Source organism: Rousettus aegyptiacus, unplaced genomic scaffold (genome assembly GCF_014176215.1).
Source record: "Rousettus aegyptiacus isolate mRouAeg1 unplaced genomic scaffold, mRouAeg1.p scaffold_m13_p_7, whole genome shotgun sequence".
In the NCBI taxonomy this organism is placed as follows: Eukaryota; Metazoa; Chordata; class Mammalia; order Chiroptera; family Pteropodidae; genus Rousettus; species Rousettus aegyptiacus.
The window spans coordinates 20,875,718-20,903,613 of NW_023416310.1; the positions used below are offsets into that span (position 1 = coordinate 20,875,718).

Genomic DNA, 27,896 nt, shown 5'->3' on the forward strand with positions numbered 1-27,896 from the left:
CGCTCTCCGAACTCAGAACTGGCCCGGGAGGTCTCGCCCTCGGGGCTCCCAGGACGGCCACGGTGGCCATGGTGCTGGCGGGCGCTCGGGACGCCGCGGTTCTGTCGGCTCCCCGGGTGCGCCCCAAACCCGGAGCCGCAGCGCGCCGACAGAGAGAAGCGCGCAAAGGGTCGGCCCCGGGGCCGGCTCGGTGCGCCGGGCTCCGGGAGGAGGAGGAGGAGGAGGAAGGGGCGAGGTGGAGGAGGAGGCGTGCGAGGGAGGAAGGGCCCGGCCGCCCCGGAGGGAGGCGGGAGGAGGGGGAGGGGGCCGGCCGGGCCGGGAGGGGTGGGGGGGCAGCCAATGAGCGGCGCGCGGCGCGGGGGGGCGAGGGCTGGGGGATGAGGTAGGACAGGGGAGGGCGCAGCCCGAGCGGCTGAGGCTCGAGCCATAAACAAGCGCCCGGAGGAGCCGCGCAGGAGTGAGGCGAGCCGGGCGCGCGGGGCGGACGCCGCGTACCTTCTGCTGCGACACCGCGCCCACTCCGCCGCTCGAGAGGCGGGGACCGGCCGGAGGCTGCGCCGCCGCCAGCGCCGCGGGGCCGGCCGACGCGGAGGCGGAGAGGGAGGAGGCGCCGCGGGCCGGGGCTGGAGCTGAGCGCAGCCGCCGCCGCCGCCGCCAGAAGTTTGGGTTCAGCCGGAGCTGCGGGAGGAAACTTTTTTTCTTTTTTTTCCCCTCCCTCCCGGGAGGAGGCGGAGGGGGAGCCACCGCTGGCGCCAACGCTAGTGGGCTCGGGGTCGGCGCGGCCCGCACGGGGGGCGGGGGCCTCGCCCCGCGAGGGGAGGCGCGCCCCGGGGGCCCCGAGGGGGGCAGCGAGGACCGCGGGCTGCGGGTGCGGCGGCGGCGGCGCGTGTGCCCCGCGCAGGGGAGGGCGCCCGCCCGGCTCCCGGCCCGGCTGCGAGGAGGAGGCGGCGGCGGCGCAGGAGGATGTACTTGGTGGCAGGGGGCAGGGGGCTGGCCGGCTGCGGGCACCTCCTGGTCTCGCTGCTGGGGCTGCTGCTGCTGCTGGCGCGCTCCGGCACCCGGGCGCTGGTCTGCCTGCCCTGCGACGAGTCCAAGTGCGAAGAGCCTAGGAGCTGCCCCGGGAGCATCGTCCAGGGCGTCTGCGGCTGCTGCTACATGTGCGCCCGCCAGAGGAACGAGAGCTGCGGCGGCGCCTACGGGCTCCACGGAGCCTGCGATCGGGGGCTGCGCTGTGTCATCCGCCCCCCGCTCAATGGCGACTCCATCACCGAGTACGAAGTGGGCGTCTGCGAAGGTACGGCCCCCGCCGCGGGCCCCCTCCCACCTGGCCCGCGCCGCCCCCTCGGCGCTGGCTGCGCCGAACAAAGTTTGGCCGAGACTTTCCCGAGGAGAGAGGGCTCCACGGGAGAAGGGGCTGGTCGCTGGCCCCGCGAGGGAGCCCCGCGTCCCTCCATTCCCGCGCACTGCCAGTGCCTCCCTCCCCCCACCCGACCCCTTCGAGCTGGCTAGCTGCCGGCGAGGTTGGATTTCGTGGGTGGGGGTGGGCGAGTGGGGATCGACCCCCGGCCCCTCACAGATCTGCAAACGTGTGGCCATTCGGGCTTGGGTGGGGTGGCTCGGCCCTGCACCCCGAGGTGTGGGCGCCGCGGGCAGGGGGCACTGCAGAGGCTGTCGCTAGCACCTCGGGGAGTCCGACCCCGCCACCCTCCCCACGGTAGCGTAGTGTGGAACCGGGTGCCACACATGGTCCACGAAATTTTCTGTTGGCGGAGGAGACGTGTCTGCAGCTCACTCCCTGTGACTCTTTGATTATTTTTTCCTTGCGCTCTTCCTTCACCCCCTTCCTCCTCCTTCGCATGTAAATCAGTTTCAGCTCGCGAATATGACAGCCCAGGGGAAGTTACATACAGCGGTTACTCACGTATTCATTCGCCTATTGAAAACCGTCAAAGGCTTTCTTTCCTGAATGAACAGGGGAGGGGGCTTGCACCCAGGGGTGAAAAGTTATTTCTATTAGTGGCTGCTTTTTAAGATCAGGTGTCCGCGTGTTTCCAATCGCGTCGCCTGTTCTTTTTTGTTTGTTTGACAGCGAGGATTGCTGTTCTGGTTTCTCCCTAAGCCCTGTCCAGACTGATGGAGGGAGAAAGAGAGTAGGCTAGTGGAGCTTCCCTTCGTTGGGAGAACCTCTGTAGGAGGGAGTTGGCCTCAAGCCCGGCTCGCCTGCCTCAGCCTCGGGGTGCCTGGTGTGGTTTAGGGTCTAGACAGAGGCAGTGAGTTCTTTTTATCTGGCTAATGAACAGGAATCTTGAGCATGAGTTAAAAGTTGGGATCCCTGCTCGGGCAGACGTTGGGGGCGATGGTGCTCTTGCTGGGCATTCTGGTGTACGAGCAGAGGAGCAGCAGCCTTATCCTGGAGGAGCGGCAGGAGCAGGGACGGGCGCCCTCTGCCCCCTGTCCCTCCCTTGCTACTCACAGCCAGTATCCAGAGAACAGAGAAGAAAGGATTTATTCTGAAGCCTTCTTAAGTATGTATGCGTTTATTGTGCTGGGATACTGGAGAAAAAGGTATAATCTTAAGGGTAAACGGAGTCTACTAAAAGGCTTCAATTCTGTGACTTTCTTTAAGGACACACATAGACGTATTTATACCTGTAGTTTTTAGAGTTTCCTTTCTGGAAGATCGAGGAGGCCTTTCTGGTTTGGAAGCTAGTGGGCAGTAATGAGTGAAGGGAACTCTTCTCAGAGGGAAGGGATGTGTACTGCTAAGGCCCTTAGGACGCTGAGTTTAGAGTTCATTTGCCTGACATACAAAAGCCTCTCATCCGGTGTTTAAGTCCCATTTTATAACGTTTTTATTTCTCACATCAGGAAAAATGGCCAAGAGAATAACTTATAATACGATTTCATGTGTTTGACTTAAGTAATTCTGAGTGACTTAGCTTGAAAGATGCCACTTGGAGTGTACAATTGACTTAAGCCAGCTTCCCATAAATCTAAAAAGAACAAGCAACATGAAACAAGGTTAAATGCGGTGGAAACCGCTGCGCTTTGAGGACTTTTGGAGGCTCTAAAGATTCGAACCCTTGTTTTGTTTCTCCATGATATATATCTGGTGGAGAAAATGCGCAGCCCAGGGAACAGTCACAGCAATCAAGTGTTTTGGCAACAATAGCCTGGTGTCACAGCTTAGAGTTATTTTGGCAGTTTGTTGGTGAGCCTCTCATTCCTCTGAAATGATGCGATCTCTCATAGCTTCCTTTCTTCTGATAACGCCCTGTGCATTTGGTATTAGTCTTGAAAATGCTTGGAAGTATTTGTTGCCATGATTATATCTGAATTCATGTTTCTAGCAACACTTTTCATTTAGCAGGCCTGTTTTCAGCTACCAAATTTGTGTGCTCAGGGCATTTTGTTTCATTTTTTTAGAATTCTAAAAGCAGTCAAGTTGCATTCCAAATCCATGGAACCAAAGTAAGAAAGACAGTGTTAACTGGTGTAATAAATATATACATATATATAAAAAATGGTTGAATTTAGGCAAATATTCTCAATAGCGTGTCTAAAATTTCCAGTATTTTCACTTTACTACAAGATATATGAAAAATATAGTTTAAGTGGTTTTTTTTTTTAAAAAAGAATTAAAGGAGTCTTCAGATGTCAGTAATTATCTGGAAGTTGCTGACCTCTTTTGTTTCTCTGTTACTTCACAAGAAATTCCTCAATGCCCAGTTTCCCTCAGTTTCTATTTTTATTTAGAGATTCATGCTCTGCAGCGTGATTATCATGAATAGAAATTGATATATTTTATACATGTTGAAGTCTCTTGCTGCAATTTTTGCACTAAAATGACCCCTACTGGTTGTATCTGTTAATGAAAACTCTTTTGAAAAACTAATTGGCTCCACTGAGAAAACATATTGCATGGTATAGAAATATTATCATGACTAAGCTACCTGCTTTCAATGATATAATTTAAATACAAATTACATTGCTCTATTTGCCAACTTGCAGTAATTTTTATTTGTGTTCCTTCTCGTACAGGCTTTGTGGGGGCGAAAAATCATGTTTTTAACTGTAGTTCACAAAGTGAGTTAGATAATAAATCAGGGCAGAAATGGACTCCTTCCAACTTGTGGCTCACTGCCTTAGATTTTTAAGGCACGCCAGCCCACAGTAGGCTCTCTCTAAACATGCATTGGAAAAATAAATGAACCATGCTCTCTGTAGAAAAAGAATACTGAAAAAAATATTTTCTGAAAAGTTAAATAATGGGAAATGTTGGGTCCTGTGAATCATGTGACACAAACACTTGAACTTTTCAGCATCATTTAGATTGTTATTAAGTAAATCCTGATTTAATTATTTCTTTTTTAAAAAAGTTTTTTGGCTAAGTACCTTTTAAAAATAGAGTATAGAGCCAGATACCTAAGGTTTTCTCTGCTTTCTCTCAGTCTGGCGAGTACTTTCTCTTCCCCGGGAGGGCTCCAGTCTCTTTCCCATTTCCATTTGGTGAGTCTTCCCATGCCTTTTGCAACTTCCTGAGTGGCCTGTTTCTTGGCGAGGCTGCCTGTCTCCAGGTAAATCGCCTAGAAGCCAGAGAAAACAAGTTTGGATTCTGAACTCCTGAGAAAGAAGACTGGATGGGAGGAGACCTTTTGGGAGATGAAAGACAGAGCATTGAAAAACAACTGAAGTAGAATATTTCTAGGAAGAACGTTTTGATGGGATAGGGAGGATTATATTTTGAGACAAGGTGGTGATCATATTTTCCTCCTAATGTGAAATAGCACATTATGCTTCTATAAGGGGTGGGGCAAGGTACGGGGAGTATAATCAGCTTTCTCTAATCAAAGGGCAAATGATGGCTTGAATCTGACAGTCTGTGAGTACAGAGTGATTTGGGACCCGGTGGACACTGTTGAATGGTTTTGCTCTGAGAACTTAGTTATATTGGATCCAGGTGATCACCGTGGTGGATAAGCACTGACTTTCTTTCTAGTGACTACTCAGTGGTTTCATCTTCATGGAACTTAACTTTCGTGTTTTCACCGCTAACTTTCGTCTGTCCCCAGACTGCCTCTTTCAAAACAATCTTTTTATTTCTTCCAGGTGTTTTAAACTTTCCTTTTACCCACTTTTCATGGGGCAGTGAGTGGAGGAACCAAGGATATGTGCTGGATACTTACAGCAAAGAACAGAAAGTGGTTTTTCTGATACTGTTGCCATTAGTTTCTCTTCTAATCACCTCAAGATCATTAGTGAGTAATGTGTTTCATTTTTTTTACCTAAAAGTCTTTAGGTAAAGTGAGCTTTTCCATGTTACAGAAGCAAGCAGAGGACCTATTAATAAGGTTTGGGAAGAGAAACCCATGCAAGTAAACAAGGAAATAATTAGTTCCTCCCAAAAGTAAATATTGATAAAACACGGAGACTCTATTCACTGCATGTATACAAATGACAGGACTTCATGACCTTCACTTTGACTATCAAGCTTACAGAATCCTCACTGTTATTGAGGAGTCCAGTCACATAAAACACTTGGCAAAGGACAAATGAATTGCATAGGACCAGAAAGGCAAAAATAGCATGTCTGGAGTTATTTGCTGCCATTAACACATATTTAACAGTGACAAGGAGAGTCTTACAAGCAATACGTTGGCAGTGCCATTGTGGACAGGTTTATTTTTGAAGGAAACTGAACAGTCCTTAAACTGGGCATTATATTCAGCTGTAGGAGATATTTAATGATTTGGCGCAGATTTCTGTGTTTTGTGGGGTTTGATTAAGATTCAATGACCTGGATGAACAACACCTCTGGGATGCAGGGGGCAGGTATTATGAAGTTGGGGGACATAGATAAAACAGATAACCCTAAAAAGGTAATGGAGTGGGAGGACTAAAGGATGACAAATGAGAGAAGGGAAAAATATTGAATTCATCTTAGGGCAACTATGTCATCCTTTGAAGAATAATCCAAAACACATTCCAGACATTAATTGTGAAATTGCTGAAAAATGTGGGTATGTTTAACGTCTTTCAAGCTATGGCACTAACATGAGAGATGGCAGTGCTGCCTCACTATGAAAATACCGTCAAATAGGAGGTGATAAAGTGAGTGGAGGTAAATACTTTTGGTGAAGCAGGTTCGCCAGTAATACTGTGTTCCACATGTCACATGCAGTATTAGGATTTCGCATACACTTTAGTAAAGCTCAGTTAATTATTTGAGGAAGAGACAGTGGACCAGCCAAACATGCATGAATATCAGACTGAAAGCCTTCTTTCTCAGAAGTCAAATTCTCCAAAGCCGAATTTTCAAAGATCTGACTTGTCTTTGCATAGAAATCTATCACTCATTCGTTGATCTTCTGCTCTGTACAAGGCCTTCTGCTGGGGCTGGGGAGCAGCTGGAGAGCCTGAGGACCTCACAGACCAGTTCCTCACTCCTTACACTCTTTTAATCAAGATAAAGAATAAGGCAGCAAGACCTTAAAAAGTCTATATAAGTTTAGGCCAAGTAGAAGTGATTTCGTGAGTCTGTATATGATTAGTTGATGAGTGAAATATGTGGTTAAAATTTGTTCTAGGAATTACTGGATCTGAGATCATCTTTTCAGTTCCTGGTGGCAAGCTGAAAAGGAGAATTTGAATTGGAACTAGATTTAAAAGTATAAGTAGGAGCTCTTTTGGTTGGGGGAGGGGATCCCACCCATTCTTCTTAGAGCCTGCGCAAAATACACTTCAGTGTTTCCCAACACGTAAGAATGAGGTTACATTCTTAACGCTTTACTAGCTGTGGTTCAAAATGGCAAGTTGCCTTTCGGGAGTGATTTTCCCTTCGTTCCAGCTTGTTCCCTTAGGCAAATGAGTGTGGGCAGTGAACTGAGAGGTGTGCCTTTATCAGCATCTCCTGACTTCACCTACTCTCTGCTGTTTGTCCCGGCCAGTTAGCCTGATCAAATCATGGAGAACCTCCTCAGACTTATGGACAGAGGGGTAGTTGAATATACTTAAATTTAAGAATGCCCTCATGATAAACACTGGTAAGCATTCATTTTGGGACCATATAAAACATTTTTTTTAATGATCCCTTTCTCTTCTGTTACAAAATGAACAGATTCCAATTCCTTACCTCCCACCCCCAACCCTGATTAATTCCCCACGTGAAACACTTAATACCACGGTAAAAGAGTGTGATGCTTAGAAACTTGGTTTCTGGGGTCAAATCTGCACTCTGCTTTTCTGTGGATCTCAGTTTTCTCTTCTGTGTAGTGGGGTTAATAATAGCGTTGCCATAAGGCCTTAGTGAATCTCTGTGAAGCACTTAGAAGGATGACTGACATATGTAAACAATGACAACAAAGCTACTAATCAGTCTAAGTAAAACAATTTGATATGGGCTCATTCTCTTGTTCTGCTTAATCCTCATCTACCTGCGTAATTGATCATCATCAGTAGTTAGGAGTTTGGGCTCTTAGAAAGGAACCGAATTACTGAGTTCAGATCTCCTCCCCTCCTACCCCCAACATCGTAAATACATTGAAATAAACTTATTTAAAAGCTTCTGAAGCTATTTGCTTCCTTTCCTCCTGATGTCCATTTGCTATGCTTTGTCTAAATTTCTACAAAATTTGTGTATTTGGGGTAAAAATAAAGAGAGAGGGACCTGAAATTTTCTGCATTGTCATGAAAATTGTAAATTTAATCATTTATCTGTGGGCTGATGTTTCATTTGGGGAAGAGTGGGCACCTAAACTTCCTGTAATCAATAATGTATATTTGCCTTCACGTACTTATATTCTGGAAGAAGAATTCGCTCCTAGCTCCTGGAATGTTCACAGGATTGGGCCTGGCCTGAGCTCAGGAGACAGCTTGTCTTGCTGCAGCTCACCTGTATGAGGCCCAGTCCCACGTGCTGCCATAGTTGGTACAAACTTGGCAAAACCGGAGGTCAGACATTTAACCAGTCCATTCCTCTATTCTCTCTCTAGCCCTCCCTGTTTCCCTTCCATCTGTCACAAGTATGCGATACATCCATCTTTCACATAGAGCAAATGTTATATGGATCTGGTTTTTGTGCTGTATGGTAGTGATACCACGTCTCTAAGCCTCAGTTTCTTTATCTGTTAATAGTAATAGGTATCACCTATGTTTAGAGTATTAAATGAGAAAAAACTGCCTCTGAAATTTTAATGTGTACACAAATCACCTGGGGATCTTATTCAACGTGCAGGTTCTGATTCAGTAGGTCTGGGTCAGGTGTGAGATTGCGTGTTTAATAAACTACCAGGTGATGTCAATACTGTTGGTCTTGGGACCACACTTTTAAGTAACAGAAGGCTAGTACATATAGAGACCTGGTAACGTTACTTGCTAGTATGATGATTATTTTTCAACCAAAAAAACCATAGGGGCCATGCTTTCACAGAGGCCTTGGCCTAATGGTAGTTACCTAAGAGTCAATTACAGACCAAGGCAGTCCCAGCTGCTCAGCCCTGAGGTAAGGAAGCACTGAGCACCTCAGGAGAACTAAGAGGGGTTCTAACTCCCTCTCTGATTATGAGGAAGGATTTAGTGGAGGGCGGGGCACCCAGAAAGGCCTGGGGGTACCCTTCCCTTCCTCCTTTCACTCTGTGCAGGATGTTTTAGAAAACAGAAAATAGCCTTGGGGCTAGCCAAACCTGTGTTCAAATCTCAGCTCTGTTTTTTTTTAACTGAATGACTGGTTTGCTTAGTTGTTTGGGGCTACAGTTTCTTCTTTTGTGAAAATGGAATATTAATAGCTTTCTATCAAGTAAATATTATAGTGAGAATTGGAGAAAATACATATATACATTGTTACATAGGTTTTGTGTGTGTGTGTGCATGTAATGGCTAGTGTTCCTGGTGTCAAGCAAATTTTAACAAGATAATTAACATTAATTTTAATTTCCATTGTTTTCCGTATTTTCTCATTTTCTTTTTCTATACATAAGATTTTTTAAAATCTGCTTTTTGGACATACACCTCCTCCATATTTAACTAAGTCTCTTTTTTGGGAAGTCAGCTGGAGGAATTTTGGTCTCTCATTTGTTGGAGAGAACAGGTCAGTGAAATACTTGGCACAAGGGGCCCTGATTCGTGGGCCCCTGAACCAGGAAAACATTTGTTGTTCTGATCCGGTGTGAGTGTAATTCCTGGCCCCTTCAGTATTTCAGCAGAATATGGACTCTGTGGTTTGACCCCTTACTTCCAGGTAGCTATTTGAAATTAAGAGTTTTGAAAAGGTGACACAGCTTAATATTCATGACATGTGGTTTCACGAAAGTGAATTGAATTTCCTTTTATCGTGAGAGGTTTTCTCTGTTTCCAGACATCCCTGGAGACATTGCAGACCCCAGGAGTACTGCCAAGGCCAGGTTGGGGTCACTGGGGTTACAGAAGGAAGGAGCAGCAGGCCTGGCGGGCTCACAGACAGGGCAGGCTTTAGAATGAGTAGAGGATGGTGTGGGGCCCAGAGTCCACCTGCGTTTCTTTTCTTGATCCCATGTGGTACATGCAACTTTGCATTTGCCTTATGGTTTCTATGGAGAGTCTGTGGGACAGTGGAAAGGTAGAAGAGAACACCTAGAATTAAAATACCTGATATTCTTTTCTCTTCAGTTCCTAATGTAGATGTGGTCCCACAACTGTAACCCTTCCTTCATGTCTGGAAGTATCGCTTTTATCAAGTAGATAGCGACGGAACTCACAAGGCAAATGCTTTATATTGGCTGTTATGCAACAAGGGCAAAGAACTTGATGAAGATGCAGTCCTTGGGGTTAGTAGCTGACAACTTTTTCGTTTTCTTGATAACCAAACCTTATTATCACACAGTAGAAATTGATTTTTTTCCCAGAAACTCCTAGTTCCATTTATTGTAGTGCCTCTTTCATCAAGAGTACTGGTATTCAAACACGAAAACTACCAGCAAGATGAGATGAACTTCCAAATTTCAAGGTTTTATTTAAGTATGTTTGTCAAATTGAAAAATAACACCCTAATTTGAAATATCCTGGGAACATTTGTCTTATAAACATTTAAGAAAGGAAATTACATGTTAATTATATATTTAAGGTGTTGTCATTTTACATTTCAAGTACCTGAGAAGATAATTTGAAGAGTCTGCTATTTGGAAATTTTAGCAAAGGCTTTTACAACTAGTTTTTCTGGCAAAGGCAAGGTAAAAAAAAAAAAAAAAAAAAAAAAAAAAGAAAGAAAGAAATACTGTAGGCTGTAACTAGAGACTGCGCCTGTCTTATTTAGCATTTCAAAACAAAAACCATAAACAAACATCTCAGATTCAAAACAGAAAGGAATTTCTGGCAGGGCAGAATGAAACCTGAGCCTGCAAAGTCCTGGTCTACAAGAGGTAACTTATTTAGCTTCTTATCCAAAGGCCACAAGCAAAATGGTTCACAGCTGTGATAAAACAAAAGGCACCTCAATATGGGACAGTTGTGATATCTCTTTTTTAAGACTTCAAAAGACCTGCCAAAATAAGGCAAAGCTACCTTGAGGAAGTTTGGCCTGAACTAGACTTTTAGTATTAAGAGTATAATTGGACCACTTCAGCCCTGCAACGTGTGAGGAATCGTCCACATGGGATGTGTGGGCTCGGTCCCCTTAGAAGGTATGGTTATAATCCAGAGAAGAATAGTCCATCATCTTGTCAAAGGAAGATCTTGAAAATCTTCAGATTGCTTTGCACTTTCTATAGTTCGGAGCTTTGCATTTACATCCTGAGTAAGGAAAAAGGGGTAGATGGTAGACAGTTTTATCTCTGAAAGCCAAAGGAGAAGGATTATTAAATGGTTAGAGAAAGATTGGGTATGCTCTGTCTTTTTCAGAACCACTGACGTTCTCATATTACAGACAGATTTTAAGGAAATTTATTACTGCTATCTGTGACATAAAAATGGAAGGACAAATAATTTTCCATATTGTAACCAAAAGAATGAGTGAATTTGTGTGTATCTCAGCTTGCTGCAGGAAGGATTTAAGGCTGCTCAGAAGGGGTTAATATCACAAAACTCTTGTACATGAGAATAGCTTGATAAAGGAATAAAAATAGCTGTGGCTTCCTGATCTTTCATCTTTCAGTAGCTAGTTCAGTAACTTAAAACCTCCTCAACTTCCCTTGACTCGACTTGGCCTTAATTTGTCAAAAGGGAAGGGAATTAAACAGTTACTTACCTGAAGGCAAGGGAACTGAACCAGCCATCTTAAGGCCCTTCTGGTTATACGATCTGTGTTTTTATTACAAAGAGTTGCTGGGCAGGAGTCAAATATTACCTTGTGTTTGCAGAGCTGGGGAAGGAAAAAGTGGTGGTGCCTACATGATTCTTCGCCAAGTGCTATGGACAGAAGGGCTCGGAGGTACAGATCCAGAGTTCCCCCCTAGTTACGTTTAGTGCGAGGTGGTGGAGACAGCAGAACTTCATTATTGGAAAGTTAGCGACATCGTGTAAGTGCTGGCAATGTTTAAGCCTTACTAACTGTGGTCTAATCCGGATTCAAGGTAGAATGTATGCCTCTCTTTTATGTCTGTGCTGGCCCGCTGCTTGCACTCTTCCTCCATTTTCTCATTTACCTCATTAATTATTACGACAACGAGGTAGGTAGGTGACAGATATGCTAAGGGAGAAGCTCGAGCAAAGACAGGCCCAAACTCGCTGAAATTCACATGCTCGTTTCTGCCTCTGACACTAGGAGAGTTGAGTAATTGCTGTTCTTCCTAATACTGCAGGCAGCAGCCAAATTCTCAGCATTCTTTTACCTTTGCTGCTGTTTTCACTTGCCAGGGAGTCTCCTTAAGGAGCGGGACTAAATTTAAAGAAACATCACAGTAATAGTGCGTGGAAGGAGGGGCGGGTAGAGGGGCCCTGGCCGTTTGTGGCACCTGGGTGCCTCATATTGGGAGGAGGAAATGATCTGTCTCTGAATAGGGACCCGCTGCCCTCTCGGCCAGCTCCCTTACCTTCCACCTTCCGTTTTTCTCTGAGCCAAGGGACCAGGAAGCTCTTTTGCATTTCTGTGAGCAAATCTTCACTAAATATGTTTCGAGTACAGGCTAACTGTGAAGCCTGGAAAGTTGTCTCGTAGGTAGGGTCTAGAAACTTCACCCTTTCCGTGTTGTCCAGTGGCGGGGTGTTGAGCGAAGGTAGGTGGTGCAGACCTGTCACTCTGAATTTCGATGTAACGTGTTATTGCAAAGAATGTGACGAACACAGCCCACAGTGCACTCTAGCAATCAAATTGCTCCGTCTCGTGGATATTACACTTTTGCCAAGAGCAGCCTTCCAGAATGAGGTGCTAGTTAATTCTAGTTGGGCATTTATTCGCTAATAAGTCTGCTGAATGCTAAATACTCCATTCAGGAGTATGTGACTGGAGAAAAGGAGAAAATGCAGCAGCTAATTATTATGTAGATCTCTTCCATGATTCTCACTTCCACAGTTACCTCAGCTGCCAATCGCTAGCAATACCACTTTATCTAATTTTTTAGTTTTGTTACATTTTGCTTTTTGCTCCCAAAGATTTTTCTTGTTTTCACTCCAATGTAGAAAACCACTGTAAGTTTACTAATAACTGGGTAGACATTTTATATTTATATATATTGTTTAACAGAAAATACCTATAGTGGAGGGCTGTGGCTTTTCTTCTCTTTTTCTTGCTTAAAGACAATATCAAAAGTTAAATCCTGTTCCGGACCTTATCCTCTTTCTCCCAGGGTAGATTTCTGGATATCTAATAGTGGTGGCAGTTGAAATAGCCATTGAAGGGTGGGTGTTCACTTACTAACCGGAGCTTTTGCCTAAATAGGTTCGCTTTACTCTCCTTTGATACATCAATAGGTCTTTATTTTGTTCTCTTCCTGCTTGGTTAGTGCACGTTAGCTTAAGAACTTTTAAACTGTGAGGCTAGTAATGAGAGTCTGAATGCCCAGGACCCAACACCACTTCTCTCTTGGAAGCCGCCAGAGGATTTAGTTTGCTGCTTTCAGAGTCAGTCCTCGAAGGTCCATTTGGTACCTCCCATTGTCCCTGTCTCTGGCTGTGCTTTGGCCCTCCTCTGGTGAATCCCTGCCACGACCCGACCCAGCGTGGGCTGGCTCTCAGGTGCCCTGAAAACCATGGGAAAGGCTTGCTGTCCAGCAGTCCTTCCGTTTGTCTCCACAGTCTTCCCATCACGGTTGCATGCAGCAGCTCTCCAGCAACCCAAACGTTGAATAAGAGAAATTGGTGCCAAGTGTCAAATCCTCTGTGAGGAAACCAACCGTACAGTAATGGTGTCTGCAACTAACAGGCTGGCAGAAGAGGAGTTCTGTAAAAATGTTTGCGGCAGGTGTGTGTGTGTGTGTGTGTGTGTGTGTGTGTGTGTGTGTGTGTTTGCCAGCACATAAAATTCGTTTGACTCTGCGGGATATGATACTATGGATCAAAAGTACTAAAACTTCATAAAACAAGGTTGCAGTAGACTTGCTGGTCTACAAAGATGTGCCCAGGAGGATAAAATATATCTGCAGCATCACCAGCTGGGCCCCTAGTACAGTCACAGATGTGACTTTGAGAGACAGGAAGCTGTGATAATTCCTTCTTTCAAGATGTAGTTAACTTTGTGCCTTTGGACATAGAGTGTGTGCGTGCGTGCGTGTGCATGCATATGTTCAGTTGCTGAGGGCTCAACACAAACAGAATACTTTGCATTGTTTTATGGATGTGCTGAAAACAACTTGCATGCTTGGAGCAAATTAAGTATACTATCTCCTCCATAAATCAGCAAACCGAAAATGACTTCTTAATAAAAATTGTGCATCATTTTATTATATTCGAAAAAAATTCTAATTTTAAGCTGCCTAATTGAGATATATATATATATGTGTGGGAAAGTGGAATTTAGGAACATTACTGACTTATGTTTTGGTGATTGGGATAAAAGTTTTATTATCCTTAAAGCAATGTGGGGTGATTTTAAAGTAGGTTATCACGAAACATGGTTTTTGGCCTGACGTAGGAATTTTCAATGTGATAGTAGAAAGGAAAAACAGAACTTCAGGATGAGAAATGGATTACCTCTGTTGGGAAATAAGCAAAATAAAAGAAGCCAGAAGTGTTTTTTGTTGGAAGGAGATTAAATTATTTTCAAAGACTATGTTGGGAAAAGGTGAGCTCTCAGCAACCAAGTTTATTGACTCCTATTCAAGAAATTATAGTCAATGCTTTGGACAGAGAAAGGAGTAAGACTCTGCCAGTAGAGTTCTGGAAAACTTGAGAGAGATAAAGTATTTACATGCTTTAATGACATGCAGCATGTCCAAAAGAAATATGTAATCACATGTACATTTGGCACTGAACATAGTCCATGTATTATGCTTTTTAAACTGTGTGTGAATATGTAAGCATGTGCCCTTGGGCTAGAAGTGCTTGGATGATACTATTTCTTGAGAGAATGGAAAAGTAGGAGATATTAGGAACTACAAGGAGAGAGAAAACATGGGGATGACTACTAATAAAGAAGGAACAGTAAGCCTTTTTTTTTTTAAGAAGGGACGTATTTCATATGCATAATGAGTCTAACTTGACTTAAAAAAAAAATCTTAATGTAATAAGCATTTATTTTCCCCGAGAGTCTCAGTAATCTGCATCTTATTACTAAAAAAGCCCACAGGTAAGAGGAAATTAGACTCCTAAATTCAGTACCTGATGATTCTGAAAGTTTAGGTTTTCCAACTGTATTTCACGTTTGTTTTGGAGGCCTGTTGAGAACTCAGGAAATTAGGAAGTATGTTCAACACGTACTTCCTAGTATGAGGGGGGGTGTCACAGATGTGGGGATTTGGGGGGTCAAAGCCAGCAACTGGAAAATGTGTGTGGTGTCGGCTTTCAGATTTCCAAAGTTGTCTTAACATCCTGTAAAATGTGTTCTCATCCTTCAAACTTGACCATTTTATGTGCTTCCTTCATAAAGCCTTCCTGCCCTGCCCTGCCCAGGAAAAATTAATGCCATCCTCCCACCCCCCATTGCCCACAAATAGTACTTTCTCCTTCCCTTGTTATAGCTTTTCACACTGTGGTAGAGTTCACATTTCTGTCTCCCTGCCTCATTGTGATCCACGTGAGTGCCAGGATTGTGTGTTATTCTAGTGCTTGGCACACAGGAAGAACTCAACAAGCATTTGTTGACTAAATCTAGACTCAAGGTCATCCAAGATATTCTACAAAAACTTTCCCATCTGAACTGTGTGGTGGAAACGGAAGCAAATGACAATACCTGTTGAGAGGATCCCAGTGAGAAGTCACATCATTGCAGAAGGAAGCTCAAAACTGGTTAACCAGGTCCTGGGTCCTCTTCCTCTCCCCCTACCCCAAATCATTCTTAGAATTTATTTTTTTAATTTTGCTATAATGGGTTAGTTTTAACTGGAGTTGTTTTGGCAGCTATTTAAAGGTATTTTTTATTTGTGAGGAGTTTTCCCCTTACCGGTTTGTCATAAAAGTGTCATCTTTCATTCACCAACCCTTCATCAGCTTGTAAGAATTTTCCTCGTGGGTGGCTGCTTATAACCTTCCCACCACGGATCTAGCACACGGAGCAGCTGAGATGCTATGGTGATGAGCAGCTTGTAAACAAGTAATGAAAAGTTATGGATTACTTTAAAGACACACCTCAGATGACCATATGAATAATTGATTATCATGAAACAGATTTCTATATTCTTAGGAGATCCAGGATTGGGTCTTAAACATGTATGTTGACTTATCAGGAGGGAGTTTAATTAAATGTATATTGGATTTTCAGGCTGAGTGCCATGCCGTGAATGACACAACCTATTTACTGCTCCAGGTGATCTCCAAATGTCAGGAATATTTTTGGGGAAGGAGATCATCCTGAGTCCACAGCATACGGGTGGAAGTGTGTGACTATGAGTAATAAAAGTGCCTCAACAATGGTTTAAACAGGAAGTCCGTAGGAATGCAATATAAGGAATTTAAAAAAGCAAAATCCCATTTGGATTTTCTCCAAACCCTATGACTTCAGGGACTGAGGAATTCACGATGACGAGTAACTGGAGTCTCAACTTGTTATTTAGCAGAATAGAGTTGTTTTTTCTTCAGCTCCAGTCATGAAATCTTTGTTTACTTTTCTAAAGATTTTAAGGTGTTTTACAAATTAAGATGATAAGACATTGGACACTTAAGGATGCAACAGCAAATTACAACCTTTGGGTGATACATTTGACACTGAGTTTTCTAACTGCTAAAGAAAGGAGGTTTGGCCAAGATAAAATATACAGGGCCATCAACACATATATACAAGTATCATGGTATAAGCTCAGACACCTACATACCCTTTTATCACTCTGGTGGCTGTGCCCAGAGAGCTCCATTTTCTTCCAGCCCATTTTCTTTGATGTCTCTGCTGCAGCAGCTTCATCTTTTCCACATTTAAGATGCTCATCGCACACTTAATGCTAATTATTTATAACATTATTGTCATGGTTGTTGGCTTTGCAGTAACCCACTTTAGAGCCTTTTATTAATTGCACTCATAAAAGTTTTGGGAAGGGGAGGAGGGTAAGCTGGAGCGGATGGCTAAGTAACGGTAGAGCTGTAGAGTTTGTAACATAGCTGTAGCTCTGTATGATGCAATGGGAAGCGAGGATTCTAAGCAAGGTGATTTTTTGAGGATCCACTATTGATTTTTCCTGTAACACTTTAAAAATACATATTTTTAAACTTTTATGTGGCTTCATTACTATCGAAAGTTAAAAAGTCAGCTCCCAAACCTGGGGACAAGTGTGTTTTCCTTGCGAGTGTTGCCTTCTCTAAGGCTTTATCAGCAGAAGGAGTGTTTAACTTGATGGTGGATACTGCAAAAAATCAGAGTTGTGACTTAGATACTAGGTTATCTCAGAACCTGTAATGCCTCAGTTAATTTCAAGGTAGTAGGTGAAGGACCCAGAGCTGCTGTTGCTACTGGAGTAGCACCTTTACCCTCAGTCTCTAATAAAATAAATGAATGGAGGCAGAGGACCGGGAAACACACTTGAGGGAAGGAGCGCCCTTCAGTTGTAAGCCAAGGTAAACAGTCCTTGTAACTGAAAAGTAGACTTCCTAGCAGGCAAGGACTGGAGGAGTGGGTGCGAAGTGCAACCACCAAGTACCATTTCCAGTTATAGAGATAGCTGCGTTGCCCCAAGTCTCAAAAGAGAACCTCTCAGAGCTATTTGGGGGAAATCGGTTTCTTGAATGAGGATTTGACTGGCCTGTTGTGCCTACAGCAGGACCCAGAGGCAGCGTTTGGGGAGAAAGCAAGCCGATGGGGCTCTCTGAAGGGTAGGAATGAAGTTGTCTGTGACCTAGGGAAAGCCTTGCAGGGGAGCTAGCGGACTGGCAGAATGCAGCTGGAAGGCGTCCCTGAGTGTGTGTGATTTAGAGTTAATGGAAACATAGACATGTTCTTTGTCTGTCTTTCATTACAGTGGAAAACTGTGTCATTGCAATGGACAGCTGTGCACAGTTTGCAAATCATGCGTTGTGTGCATATGAACACATCAATATATGCAACTCTTACATGTGTAGAAAAATTTCTCACAGGGTCACTGTTCTTGTCCTGATAGTCACTTTATGTCCATTCTTCCACGATAGCACCTTCTTCTAATTGGAGCTGTTAGGTTCTGTTAATTCCAACAGAAAAGGAAATTCTCTCTGGTCTCTGACCACTTATTTATATAAATAAATATATATAGACTGCCTCCTAAGTGGCTTGCATACAGCTGTGGTCATCTCGGTCCTGTGTCTTCTCTTCTGCAGTTAATGAGATACTTCATCAGGTGTATAGTTGCCGATGTCCTGCCCATGCTTTGTGTTGAGAAATGTAGACCATCAAAAACGACAGACATAGACATTCTTTAGAACTTTTCATACTCAAAGATTTCTGGAGCTTGGTTGCATCTGGGAAAGGTTCCTGGCTTGTAAAGAGACCCAAGTCCCTTTAACGGTCACTCCAAAGAGTGTGACCTCAATTCCCTGTCTATAGTTTTATTTCTTGAACATCATATTTCCTGAAACTAGTTGTGTATACTGGAGCCAAATATTAGGTCTACTGCCTTTCTTTTAAGAAAACTATTATAAAGGCAATGTAACTTTACTAGACAGTTTGGGAAATAGAGAAAAGACAAAATGACCCAAAATGCTTTTGTTACAAATACAAGAACTAGTTTGTGTGTGTGTGTGTGTGTGTGTGTGTGTATCCTGTCTAGTCTTCCTCTATATACATATTTTATTTCTCATGCATCTTAACTCTTCTTTCCACTTAATGTTAAATGCATTTTTCTGTGCTACCATATAGTCTTCATTATTATAATTAAAGTTGATTAATGGAGATGTACTGATTACCAACTTCAACTTCATTTCCTTTCAGGACTATCTGAAAGGCGAGAAAGGGCAGAGAATGGCCATTCCAGGTGAACTTTAGAGAAAATTCTGTGTAGCTTGACTTATTTTCATGAGTGCCTAGGCTCTCCAAGCGTGATTGATTTCCCCGTCCTTCCTCAGGCTCTAACTACTCTCTACCTGTGCACCTGGTCCTTTGTGTCTAGGGCATGTAACAGGAGGACTGTGGCCCTTAATCGTTTTGTCTTACATCCTTGCCGCCACCAGGACTATGTTGACTCTAAGGACATTGAAGCTTTTTAAAAACCTTTTCCTCTATTAAGTAACAATTTGTACACTTTGTGCAAACAGCCAACCCACTGGGTAAGGACGTTTTAATTCTGTTGCTTTTTTTCTTTTGCAGTGCATTATTGGATTGCAAATGTTTATTTAGTATGAAAAATGGATACAATTAACCGTGTCCTAAATAGGGACTAGCTATTAACTTCAAGATTAATTTGCCACCTTTGCACTTTGCATGCAAGTGACGTATGCTTGTTACCAAGGATTTTATCTGAGGATTTAAAATGATTTTCCACTTCTACTATTTTATAAAGGAAAACCAGAGGCCTAGAAGTTATCCAGTAGCACATGTATAAAATTTGGAAAAACTCAAATCATTTTTAGGATTACGTTTATTGAAAATTCTATGAGGAAAACAGACTTATTTCCTTTTGTTATCATTGGCTGATATAATATAGTTTTTACAACTCAGATACTGGTTTTATTTTCAAAAGGTATAGATAGCATCTGTTGTAATATTTCAGATTCATTTCTGTTATGTTTAAAAACATAAATTCTCACTCAAAACCAGTTACTCAAATAGTATGCAAAAATCAAATCACCGGGCTTCAAATATATTTTTTATAAATTTTACGTGCTTTTCGTTTTTATCAAAAGGAAGACAAATTTTTGATTATCTCTTTAATATTAAATTACTGTTTCTGAATTATTAATCTGAAAATTTATAAATCATGAATGCTATATACCAATCAAAAATTCAATCTGGAAAATGCTGGACCTTTACCTGTGCTTATTAGAGAGAATGCCTGTTTAGACTCCTTCAAGCCATAGCATACAGCAAAGTGATCGTGTGTGCACACTGGAATTTATATACTTTTCGGATTAACATACTGATTTAAAATGAAAAAGCATACTTTGTACTGAAGCATTTGAAGGTGACATTACATCAACTGTAATAGTTTAACCAAGGGTATTTGTGGAATTTTAGGTATATCATGGGACAATACCATTAGCTAAGGTCAGTAAGTGTGTAAAAGTTTTAAAATAATTATAGCATGAAGTTTAATAGGTATTTGTATTTAACAGTAATAAGCACATATTTGACGCCCACCAACACCACCAAAATATGTATGCCGAAACTGTGTTTCTGGGATAAATAAAAAGGTGTGAGAAAGCTGACAGTTCTTGGGAAAGGTTTGTAGAGGGGACCTGAGACTTTCCTAAGCTCTGCTCCAAGGTATGGCCTGTTGCTCTTGTTGCAACCAGTTATAAAACTTTATTTAAAGGTGGTAATCAATACATTGTCTCTAGTACTAAACAGTTAATCATTAATCAGTTGATCTTTATTATCAGCCCAAAAGCCTTGTGTTTTCTTTTCAAAAGCTCTTAACAATGTGATTCTCAATGTTTCAATCAATGGACGCCAAGGATCTTTATGTTCCTCGTCACATGGTGGAGAGTAAAGCCTCTGGGATCCGGAGGATGTTCCAGCAGTAGATGAGGGCTGGTCCAGTGTCTCTGGGCTGCGTTTCCTTGCTGATGGAGCTCTGGAGCTTGGCCAGTTAGGATGTGAGGGGAGGAGGAAAGGTTCGGGTTTGAGAGCCCTGGGTTTATTTCTGGCCGTTGAGATGTAAGACTCTGGGAGAAGCATAAATATAGTTTGAGGGAGGTCGCAGACTCAGAGGTTCTTGCCAGGGGTGACGCTTAATGGATTTGTTTATGGCAGCTTCACACTTGTACCTCTTGAAGTCTGGGCTTCCAAGGGTCCCCTCTCAGTGTCTGGATCTCGTTTGGGAGTGTCTCTGAAGTCACCCCCAGCGCACCAAACACCACTGTGGTCCCTTTCTTTCTGAATGTGTAGTCAAATAAGTAACTCCCTGACCTGCCAGGAGAGTTGATATCTTACTTACTTACTTATTTTTATTTTTTATTTTTTTATGGTGACATTGGTTAATGAAATTCAGCAAGTTTCAGGTGTACAATTTAACAGTAAGGCATATATATATGTATATATATACACACATACATACATATATATACACATATATATGTATACACACACCTATACACACACACACACACATATACATACATAGCTTTGTGTGTTCACCTCCCATAGTTAGATTTCTTTCTGTCACCACATATTTGACCCCTTTTACCCCATCTACCTCCCTCTTCCCCACTACCCTCTGGATATTTAAAAAAAATTATGTGAGCAGCAAGCATCTTGGGAAAAGACAGCTATGTAAATACTAGAAGCATATAGCCCTTGGGGCTGGAGCTGTGGGAGGTGGGGGCTTGTGGCTCTGTCGATGTGATGCGTGATGCATCACCTTCTCCAGTGTACCGAGAGAGCAAGGGTGGCTGCTTCCGAGTCCCCAGCCCTCCCTCCCCCACCCCGAGTAGCTTATCCCTCTGCTGGCCGGGTGCCAGTTTCCCCTGGGCAGGTTCTGACTCCTTTTCCCTGCATCCACCCCTTGTGTGTCCAGGAGTGCTCCCTTCCAGCCACTGTGCTGGTCGTCCCCAGCCCTGCACACCGGTGCCGTCTGCTGTTGGCAGCTTGGGGACACCGCCCAGCCAGCCCAACCACAGCTCTTCTCATCTACAGGCCCTTGTGAGCCTTTACCAGTGGCAGTGGCCCTGCTCACAGTGCTAGTCCTGCCTTCTGGGTGCTGTTGCCTGCTCACCAGACTGAATCGCCGTAATCTTGGGGCAGGGGCATCTTACCCATCTGTATGGCTAGCATTCATTGCTTCCATTTGCCAGGGAGCGTTAGGGATGCAGTCTCAGGAAAACTTCCCAGAGGGTATGACTTCCTCAGGAGGGATTTCACTGATAAATTCCTTAAAGAGAAACAACGCTTTATTTACGAGAAGCAATGTTGTGTGCTAGCAAGAGTACTGGCTCTAAGGTCACTTCACAGTCCTGCCTAGCAACTGCCTGGTGTGTTTTCCCGACCAAGTCACTTGAATTCTGCATGCAGTTTTCATCTGTAAAATGAGAATAATAATAGTATTACCTTGTTATAAGGAATAACTAAGTTGCTCATTCATGTAAAGCAGGGTTCTCCAACACCTGGGCTGTGGACAGGTACTGGTCCATGGCCTGTTAGGAACTGGGCCTCACAGCAGGAGGTGGGAAGCAAGCAACTGCTTCATCTGTATTTGCAGCCACTCCCCAGCGCTAGCGTCCACCGCCTCAGCTCCACCTCAGATCATCAGGCATTAGGTTCTCATAGGAGCATCAGTCTGTAGTGCAAAAAAGGGGACCGCTGATAAAGCACTTGAATGGTAGCTTGTGCATAGTAAGCACATGCCAAATGTTGGTCGTCGTATCTTTGTACCTCCGCATCGAACATCCGTTTATACATAACAGGTACTGATTAAATGTTTTGTTGACTAAGTAATATTCAGAAGATGAAAAAATGAGTTTTTCATCACATCATAAAAGTAATATTTGGTTGCAATAATTGCAATAAAGCGTCATAGGCATGAAGACATTTACCCCCCGCCCCCCCGGCTGGGGGCAGGGTAGTAAGATGTTCCAAATTCAATATCATTAACTATGTGCCTATGATTTGTTCGGCCGACCTAACATACTCAGTGTGTCAGAAGTTTGATTAATGTTTACTGGCTCCCAAGGTAATTTTGAAAGGGCAAAACAGCTTAATCGGATGATTTATTTCCAGCAAGCATTGTTATTGGAACATTTCAAACCCCAGCATATTTGATGGCTCTGTTGCCCAGGCTCTGCCCTTTCTCAGTGGGTTCACGCTGCGTTCTAACGTAGGTTTGCCGTGAAGCCGGGAGATGGGTAGAGAGGTGCTCTTTCATTGACGAGGTCTTTGCTCCCTTGCAGCCCACTCAGTGCCTGGCGTGGGGCCATGTAAATAGTAGTTGCTCAGTAAGTAATGCTTTAAGTCAATGAGTAAATCCCAGGACATTTTTTTTTCACATTGATGGCTGGAAGGTATTCAGGAGAAGGTCTTGTTCATGATTTTCCCCCGAGGCAGGTGCCACCTGATACGATTGTTTCTCTCTTGCTGTGGAGGATTGAATTTGAGGGCTGCTCTCAGAGTTACTGCTCATCTGCTATGAGAGGAACCTAATGGTCCCCAGGTGGTCCAGATGAGATAGTGGGGAAGGGGCTTCCGTACTCAGGATGAAGATCACAGCTCTGACGGGAGGTAAGTCATTGTTTTTTAAGTTAAAGTTGTTTTAAAAGTTTGTGCTGGTAGTATTTCATGTGGCAGGGACTGAAGGACATATATCTTTTTGTTTTCTTGATAGAGACTGTGATCCTACAGACAAGAGTTTTACCAAGTTCCTAGAGATTACAATTTGGAAAAGATGATTTTACGAAAGTGACGAGGACATGGACCTGCTTTTCACTTTTTACTGAAAATATTCACTGATTCAAAAAACAATTTATGTAACGGGATTGCAACAATAGTTTGAATCCTTTTTTCCACATGAAGTAATTGGAAGAGCTTTAAACAAACACACACATACTCATTCAAACACAACAGTTTACCCTGCTTTTTAAAATTCCATTTCTGTCATCTATTGTCATTTTAATAATGTTTCCTTTTCTTTTTTTTTTTTTTTTAGGCCTCAATGTATAGCAGAATTTTTTTTTTTAAGCATTAAATTCTCCCTTGGTACCCAACTTAAAAAAAAATAAATTTATTTTAATACAAATGCGTACAGTGTGGTTCTTGTGTGGCAAGATTGTTTCACATGTGGTGTGAAGGATTTTCTAAAGAAGAACAGAGGAGTATACAGTTGCCATCCCTCCTTCTCACGCATCTCTCACCTGAATCGAAGCAGCCCACTGAAAACCTGATTTCATCAAAGGAAAAACAGCGGAAGGGCCCACGTTACGGGCCATCTCGCCGCTTCCTTTGGAGTCCCGCACTCTGCTCAGGTGCGAGAATCACCGTTGGCGGTGGAGCCATCGCGACAGGCCAGGGACAGCAGCACGTGGCGGCCGTGTGCGGATTCTGCGCGACAGAACACTGAGCCATTTTCTTAGGAAAGGTAGTATGTCCTTGGGGCGGGGGAAAGTCCGAAACCTAGTTAGTTCCAGATGATCCGCCACACAGGAAGTGTGCTCTCTCACTAGCGTTTGTGTCTCAGGAAATGGAGCATTCTGTATTGGCAGGAAGGTGGTGAAAAGCGATCAGAGATTCTGTTCTGTTTTTCTTTTTCCCCAATAAAAGCAATCACTTTGAAAGAGAGGACTTCCATCAGGGAAACTTTTCGTAGGATTGTTTTCATCATCTTATCCATGTACTTTATCCTTGCTGTCAGACTTTACTCATAGGGATTTATGAAAAGCAATGGTTGGTTTTAAACAAGGAAAGAGGCATTTAGTGGAAGTAGAGTTGGCAGGTTTTGACCACTTGGTGCCTTCTCCATGGAGTGTCTTGCATAGGCAGAACCTGCCTAGCATTGCTTTTTCTGACTTTGTGAGACACACGAATGGCAGCCTGCGTGGGTTCCTCTTCATTTATTTCCTCTTCCCAATGTCCCCAGTACCATATCTCTTTTCCTTCCCTTCCAAATTCCATTCTCATCAATCAGAGACCTGATGAGCAGGCTGACTTCTGTCCTGATTAGGTCGAAGGCCAGGCCCGCCATGTCCTGCCATTCCTTCATCCTCCAGGAGAAGACAGTCACCCTGACTTTCTTGGGATGGAACAGGAGGTGCCCAGCCCCGACCGAAATCAGCTTATTCGCCTGTTCACAGGTGACCAGTTTGGGCTCCAGCTTCTCATTGCCCCGCAGTTTCTGGCTCCAGTGGAGTGGAATTTCTTCCGTGTTTGAGGGATTCAGCACTGGAACTGTGTCATGATTCTCCCAGCACGTCTCTCGTGTCCAGGTGGGGCCTGAGTTGTCAAGTCCCATCATGCTGTTGCCCTTAGATCCAGAGAGTGACCTTGATGGAATGCACTTCCTGGAGCCTGATTTTACGAGCCTTGGGGCCCTGTGAGGAGAGGGAGTTAGGAGGCCCGTGAGGGGCCAGGGCTTGAGAGTTTGAGCCCAGACTCTGTAGAATTGAAACCCGAAGGACACAGATCACAAGAGAGACACCAAAGTAGTCCAGAAGACACTGAGTCACAGGCAGAGGAATCCAGTATTGCAAGAGGAGAACTTTGCTTCGAGAGGTTAAGGAACTTTGGTTGCCTTCTGAGTGAAATCGGTATTCTATTTCAGCCAAAAATACATCTGACCTTGAAAATGCCCGAGGTCAGAGAACTGTTGCTATACCAGGAATAAGAATTATGGAGTTGGACGGGCCCTCAGACAAGCCTCTCTAGCTCAGACCCCTTATTTTACAGTGAAGGAACCGAGGCCCATGACAGTTTGTTGTGATCTCACAGGCTTTTTACAGTTTCTCCTGTGCCCGCAGTGATGGCCTCTTCTTCCATTGGAACCCAGAGAGGTTGAGGGGCTCTCTCTTGCCCACCTTGTGTTGACGGCTCTGGGGACCCTGTTGTTTTCCCCAGCCCATGACCTTGGTCCCAGAGCAGTGGGCACAGTGGGCTGCGTTGGCCTGTGCTGAACTTTCCCCTGCCCGCCTCCCCGCCTGCCTCCTGGCCCCACCTCACCCCCCATGAAGGAATCCAGAACCCTCCCCCAGGGTGTTAAGCCACTGGAATGTGGCACTCTGACCCCTGGCAGTGGAGTGTCCTGGGTGGACCTGGCCTGGGAAACAGGAAGGACTCGTGGGAGGGGGGAAGAGTGCTCCATGGCCTCAGGGTGGGACGGAGGGAAAGGAAGTGCTGGGCAGTGTGGCCTCCCACATCGGCCCAGCTGACTCCCAGGTTGAGACCCTAGTGCTTTTTAACACGCTCACCCTTGGCAAGACAGTCATAGGAAGATGGTTAGTAAAGTGGGTGGCTACACCCTGAGGTGCAAGGCTGATCGACGCTTGCCTGTCCTAACTGTTTCTGTCAGAGATGGGTCCCTGCTCAGATCAGTTACCTTCCTCAAAGAAATTTTCAAAAACAAGGCTGAGCTTCAGGATGTTGATGTCCCTACCAGCTCCTTGCCCCTCTCCAGGAAGAGAGAACATTGTGTCTTCAACTTCTTCCCAGTTAAAGCCTGTTGTAGAACCAGGATGCAGAGCAAGGGCTTGGATCCACCTCATGCAAACCGTTGTGAAACCACGAGCAGGTTGCGCTGTTGCCAAAATGCATGTGAGCTTTGCCAGGAAGGCAAACTAGCTATTTGTGGGGGATGTTTAAAATTCCATGCTCATGGGAAAGGAGTAGAGACCACAGGCAGCAGAGTGTTTCTGAAACACCTGTTGAAGAGGAGTGAAATCAGAAGGGGTTGAGTTTCCTTTGGAGCTGGACTCTTTCCATGTTGAGTCAGTTGACTCTTCCCATGCCCAGGGTTGTCTTGAAGGAGAATTAGATGTCATGCCATGTCCTCTCTGTAGTGAGGGTACGGATCTTCTTTTTCCTTTCTCACATGACGTTGTACAAAGCCCTAGGAATAGTAGCCTTGGCTCTAAGCAGAAATATCTTAGTTATTAGACTCATTCATTGGACCTGCAAACCCCAGGGAATATGGCAGCCCTTCTTCTACCTAACTGATACCAAAGCCACCGGTGAGGCCCAGTGGGAAGCTGCAGCCTGCAGCAGGTGAGCAGGCCAGTGTCTCACTATTCAAGGTGTATATCTTATGGTCTGCCCTGAGAACCTAACGACCTATAAATTTGGATGTTTAAATCAACTAAATTATTAAAGAACACGTTAAGTGCTTATATGTAAGTTTAAAGGTACATATCTCTATATTCTAATCCTTTGAAAATTGATGATCCTTGATGTTAAATAGGATATGGATTTGATCAGAGCATCCTTTAGGAATTGTCTGCCTTTATTATTTCCTTTTATATCCCCCAAACCATTAGTTCTTGAAACATAATGAACCTAATAAAATAGGCATTTTTAACCTTTCAAGGTAGGAGTTTAGGTAGATATTATAGTTCCACAAATTGTGAATTTTGTCATTTGAACACTTTTCTGATGACTTCTTTTACACTATAAAGACTAACTTTGAATAGAATAACATCGCAGAATCATAATCTTAGAAAATCCACCTACCTGACTGCATGTGGGAATACATATTGCTGTAGCATGTAGAAAAAGGACTGAGTGATTCACATGAGTTTTATTTATGTTTCCTTTAGGATGCAAATAGTTACTCTATATGTATATGTTTATGCATGCATGTATTCTAATTTGAAATGTAGAAATATATCAACTTTATTCTTTGACACTGTGATGTTTTAAAATATCCAAAGGTATCTGCTTCCTAAGTCCCTGGAGGCATGAAGTACTATAGTTTTTTTGTTTTGTTTTTTTTTTGTTTTTTTGTTTTTTTGCATCTCAAACATTCCGGAAAGATGTTAAATGTAAATGCATAAGTATTGAGGTGCTGCAGCACACCTGAATCTTAGATACCCACGGACTGTCTTTAAAGCTCCTGCTTCACCCCCCCACCCCCGCTCCGCGTGATATTATTGCGAACGTTATCTCATAAAGTGGTCACCTATTTCAGTGTACCATTCATTTTTCCCATTCAGTGAGTGGGGGTTGGGGCCCACCATGTTGCCATCTACGCACCTCAGCATGGGGCGGCTACAGAAATGGGGAAGGCACAGTTTCTACCCTCAGGAAGCTCAGAATCTAGCTGCAGACAGACCACACAAAGCCTGGGGATAAGTGAAGTGTCGTGAGTGGCAGACAATCAAGTAAACGTCTTCGAGGAGAAGATGTTTAATCGGCATCGTAGGATGGTAGCAGATTTTCAGGTTGAACTCCTTCTTCCCAAGAAAGAAGGAAATTGGCAAAAGCCTGTCAAAGTGAAAATGCACCATGTGCTCAGGGACTTGATTGAGTCAGTCAATATTTATGAAGGACCTGCTGTGTCTGAGGCCCTGTTCCAGGTGCAGAACGTGTAGCAGTGAACAATGCAGGTGAAAATCCCTGCCAAGCTGGAGGGACCATGGGGTTTAGAGTGGTAATGGGAAGTCTTGCTGAGAAGTTGAGTTTGATCAGACATCTGACGGCCTAAGGGAGTGAACCGTGCGCATGCCTGGGGGAAGGTGTTCCAGGTGGAGAGGGCACTGCGACAAGGGCCCTAAGGCTTCATGGCCTGGAAGGGAAGCGGTGCTGGCCATGC

At 44.0% G+C, this 27,896-nt stretch overlaps 1 protein-coding gene across 7 annotated transcripts in view; it reads left to right on the forward strand.

Moving 5' to 3' along the window:
- Positions 1-609: 609 nt before the first annotated feature.
- Positions 610-27,896, forward strand: part of CRIM1 (cysteine rich transmembrane BMP regulator 1) — a 178,318-nt gene continuing 151,031 nt past the window's right edge. For 2 of the 7 annotated variants that reach the window (XM_036224025.1, XM_036224026.1), the window contains exon 1: positions 866-1,294. In XM_036224025.1, coding sequence (XP_036079918.1) covers positions 964-1,294 — 331 coding nt within the window. In that variant the 5' untranslated portion in view covers positions 866-963. Of the gene's footprint in view, positions 1,295-27,896 lie in introns of all 7 variants that reach the window. The other 5 variants (XM_036224027.1, XM_036224028.1, XM_016156672.2 and 2 more) reach the window with 3 other exon arrangements.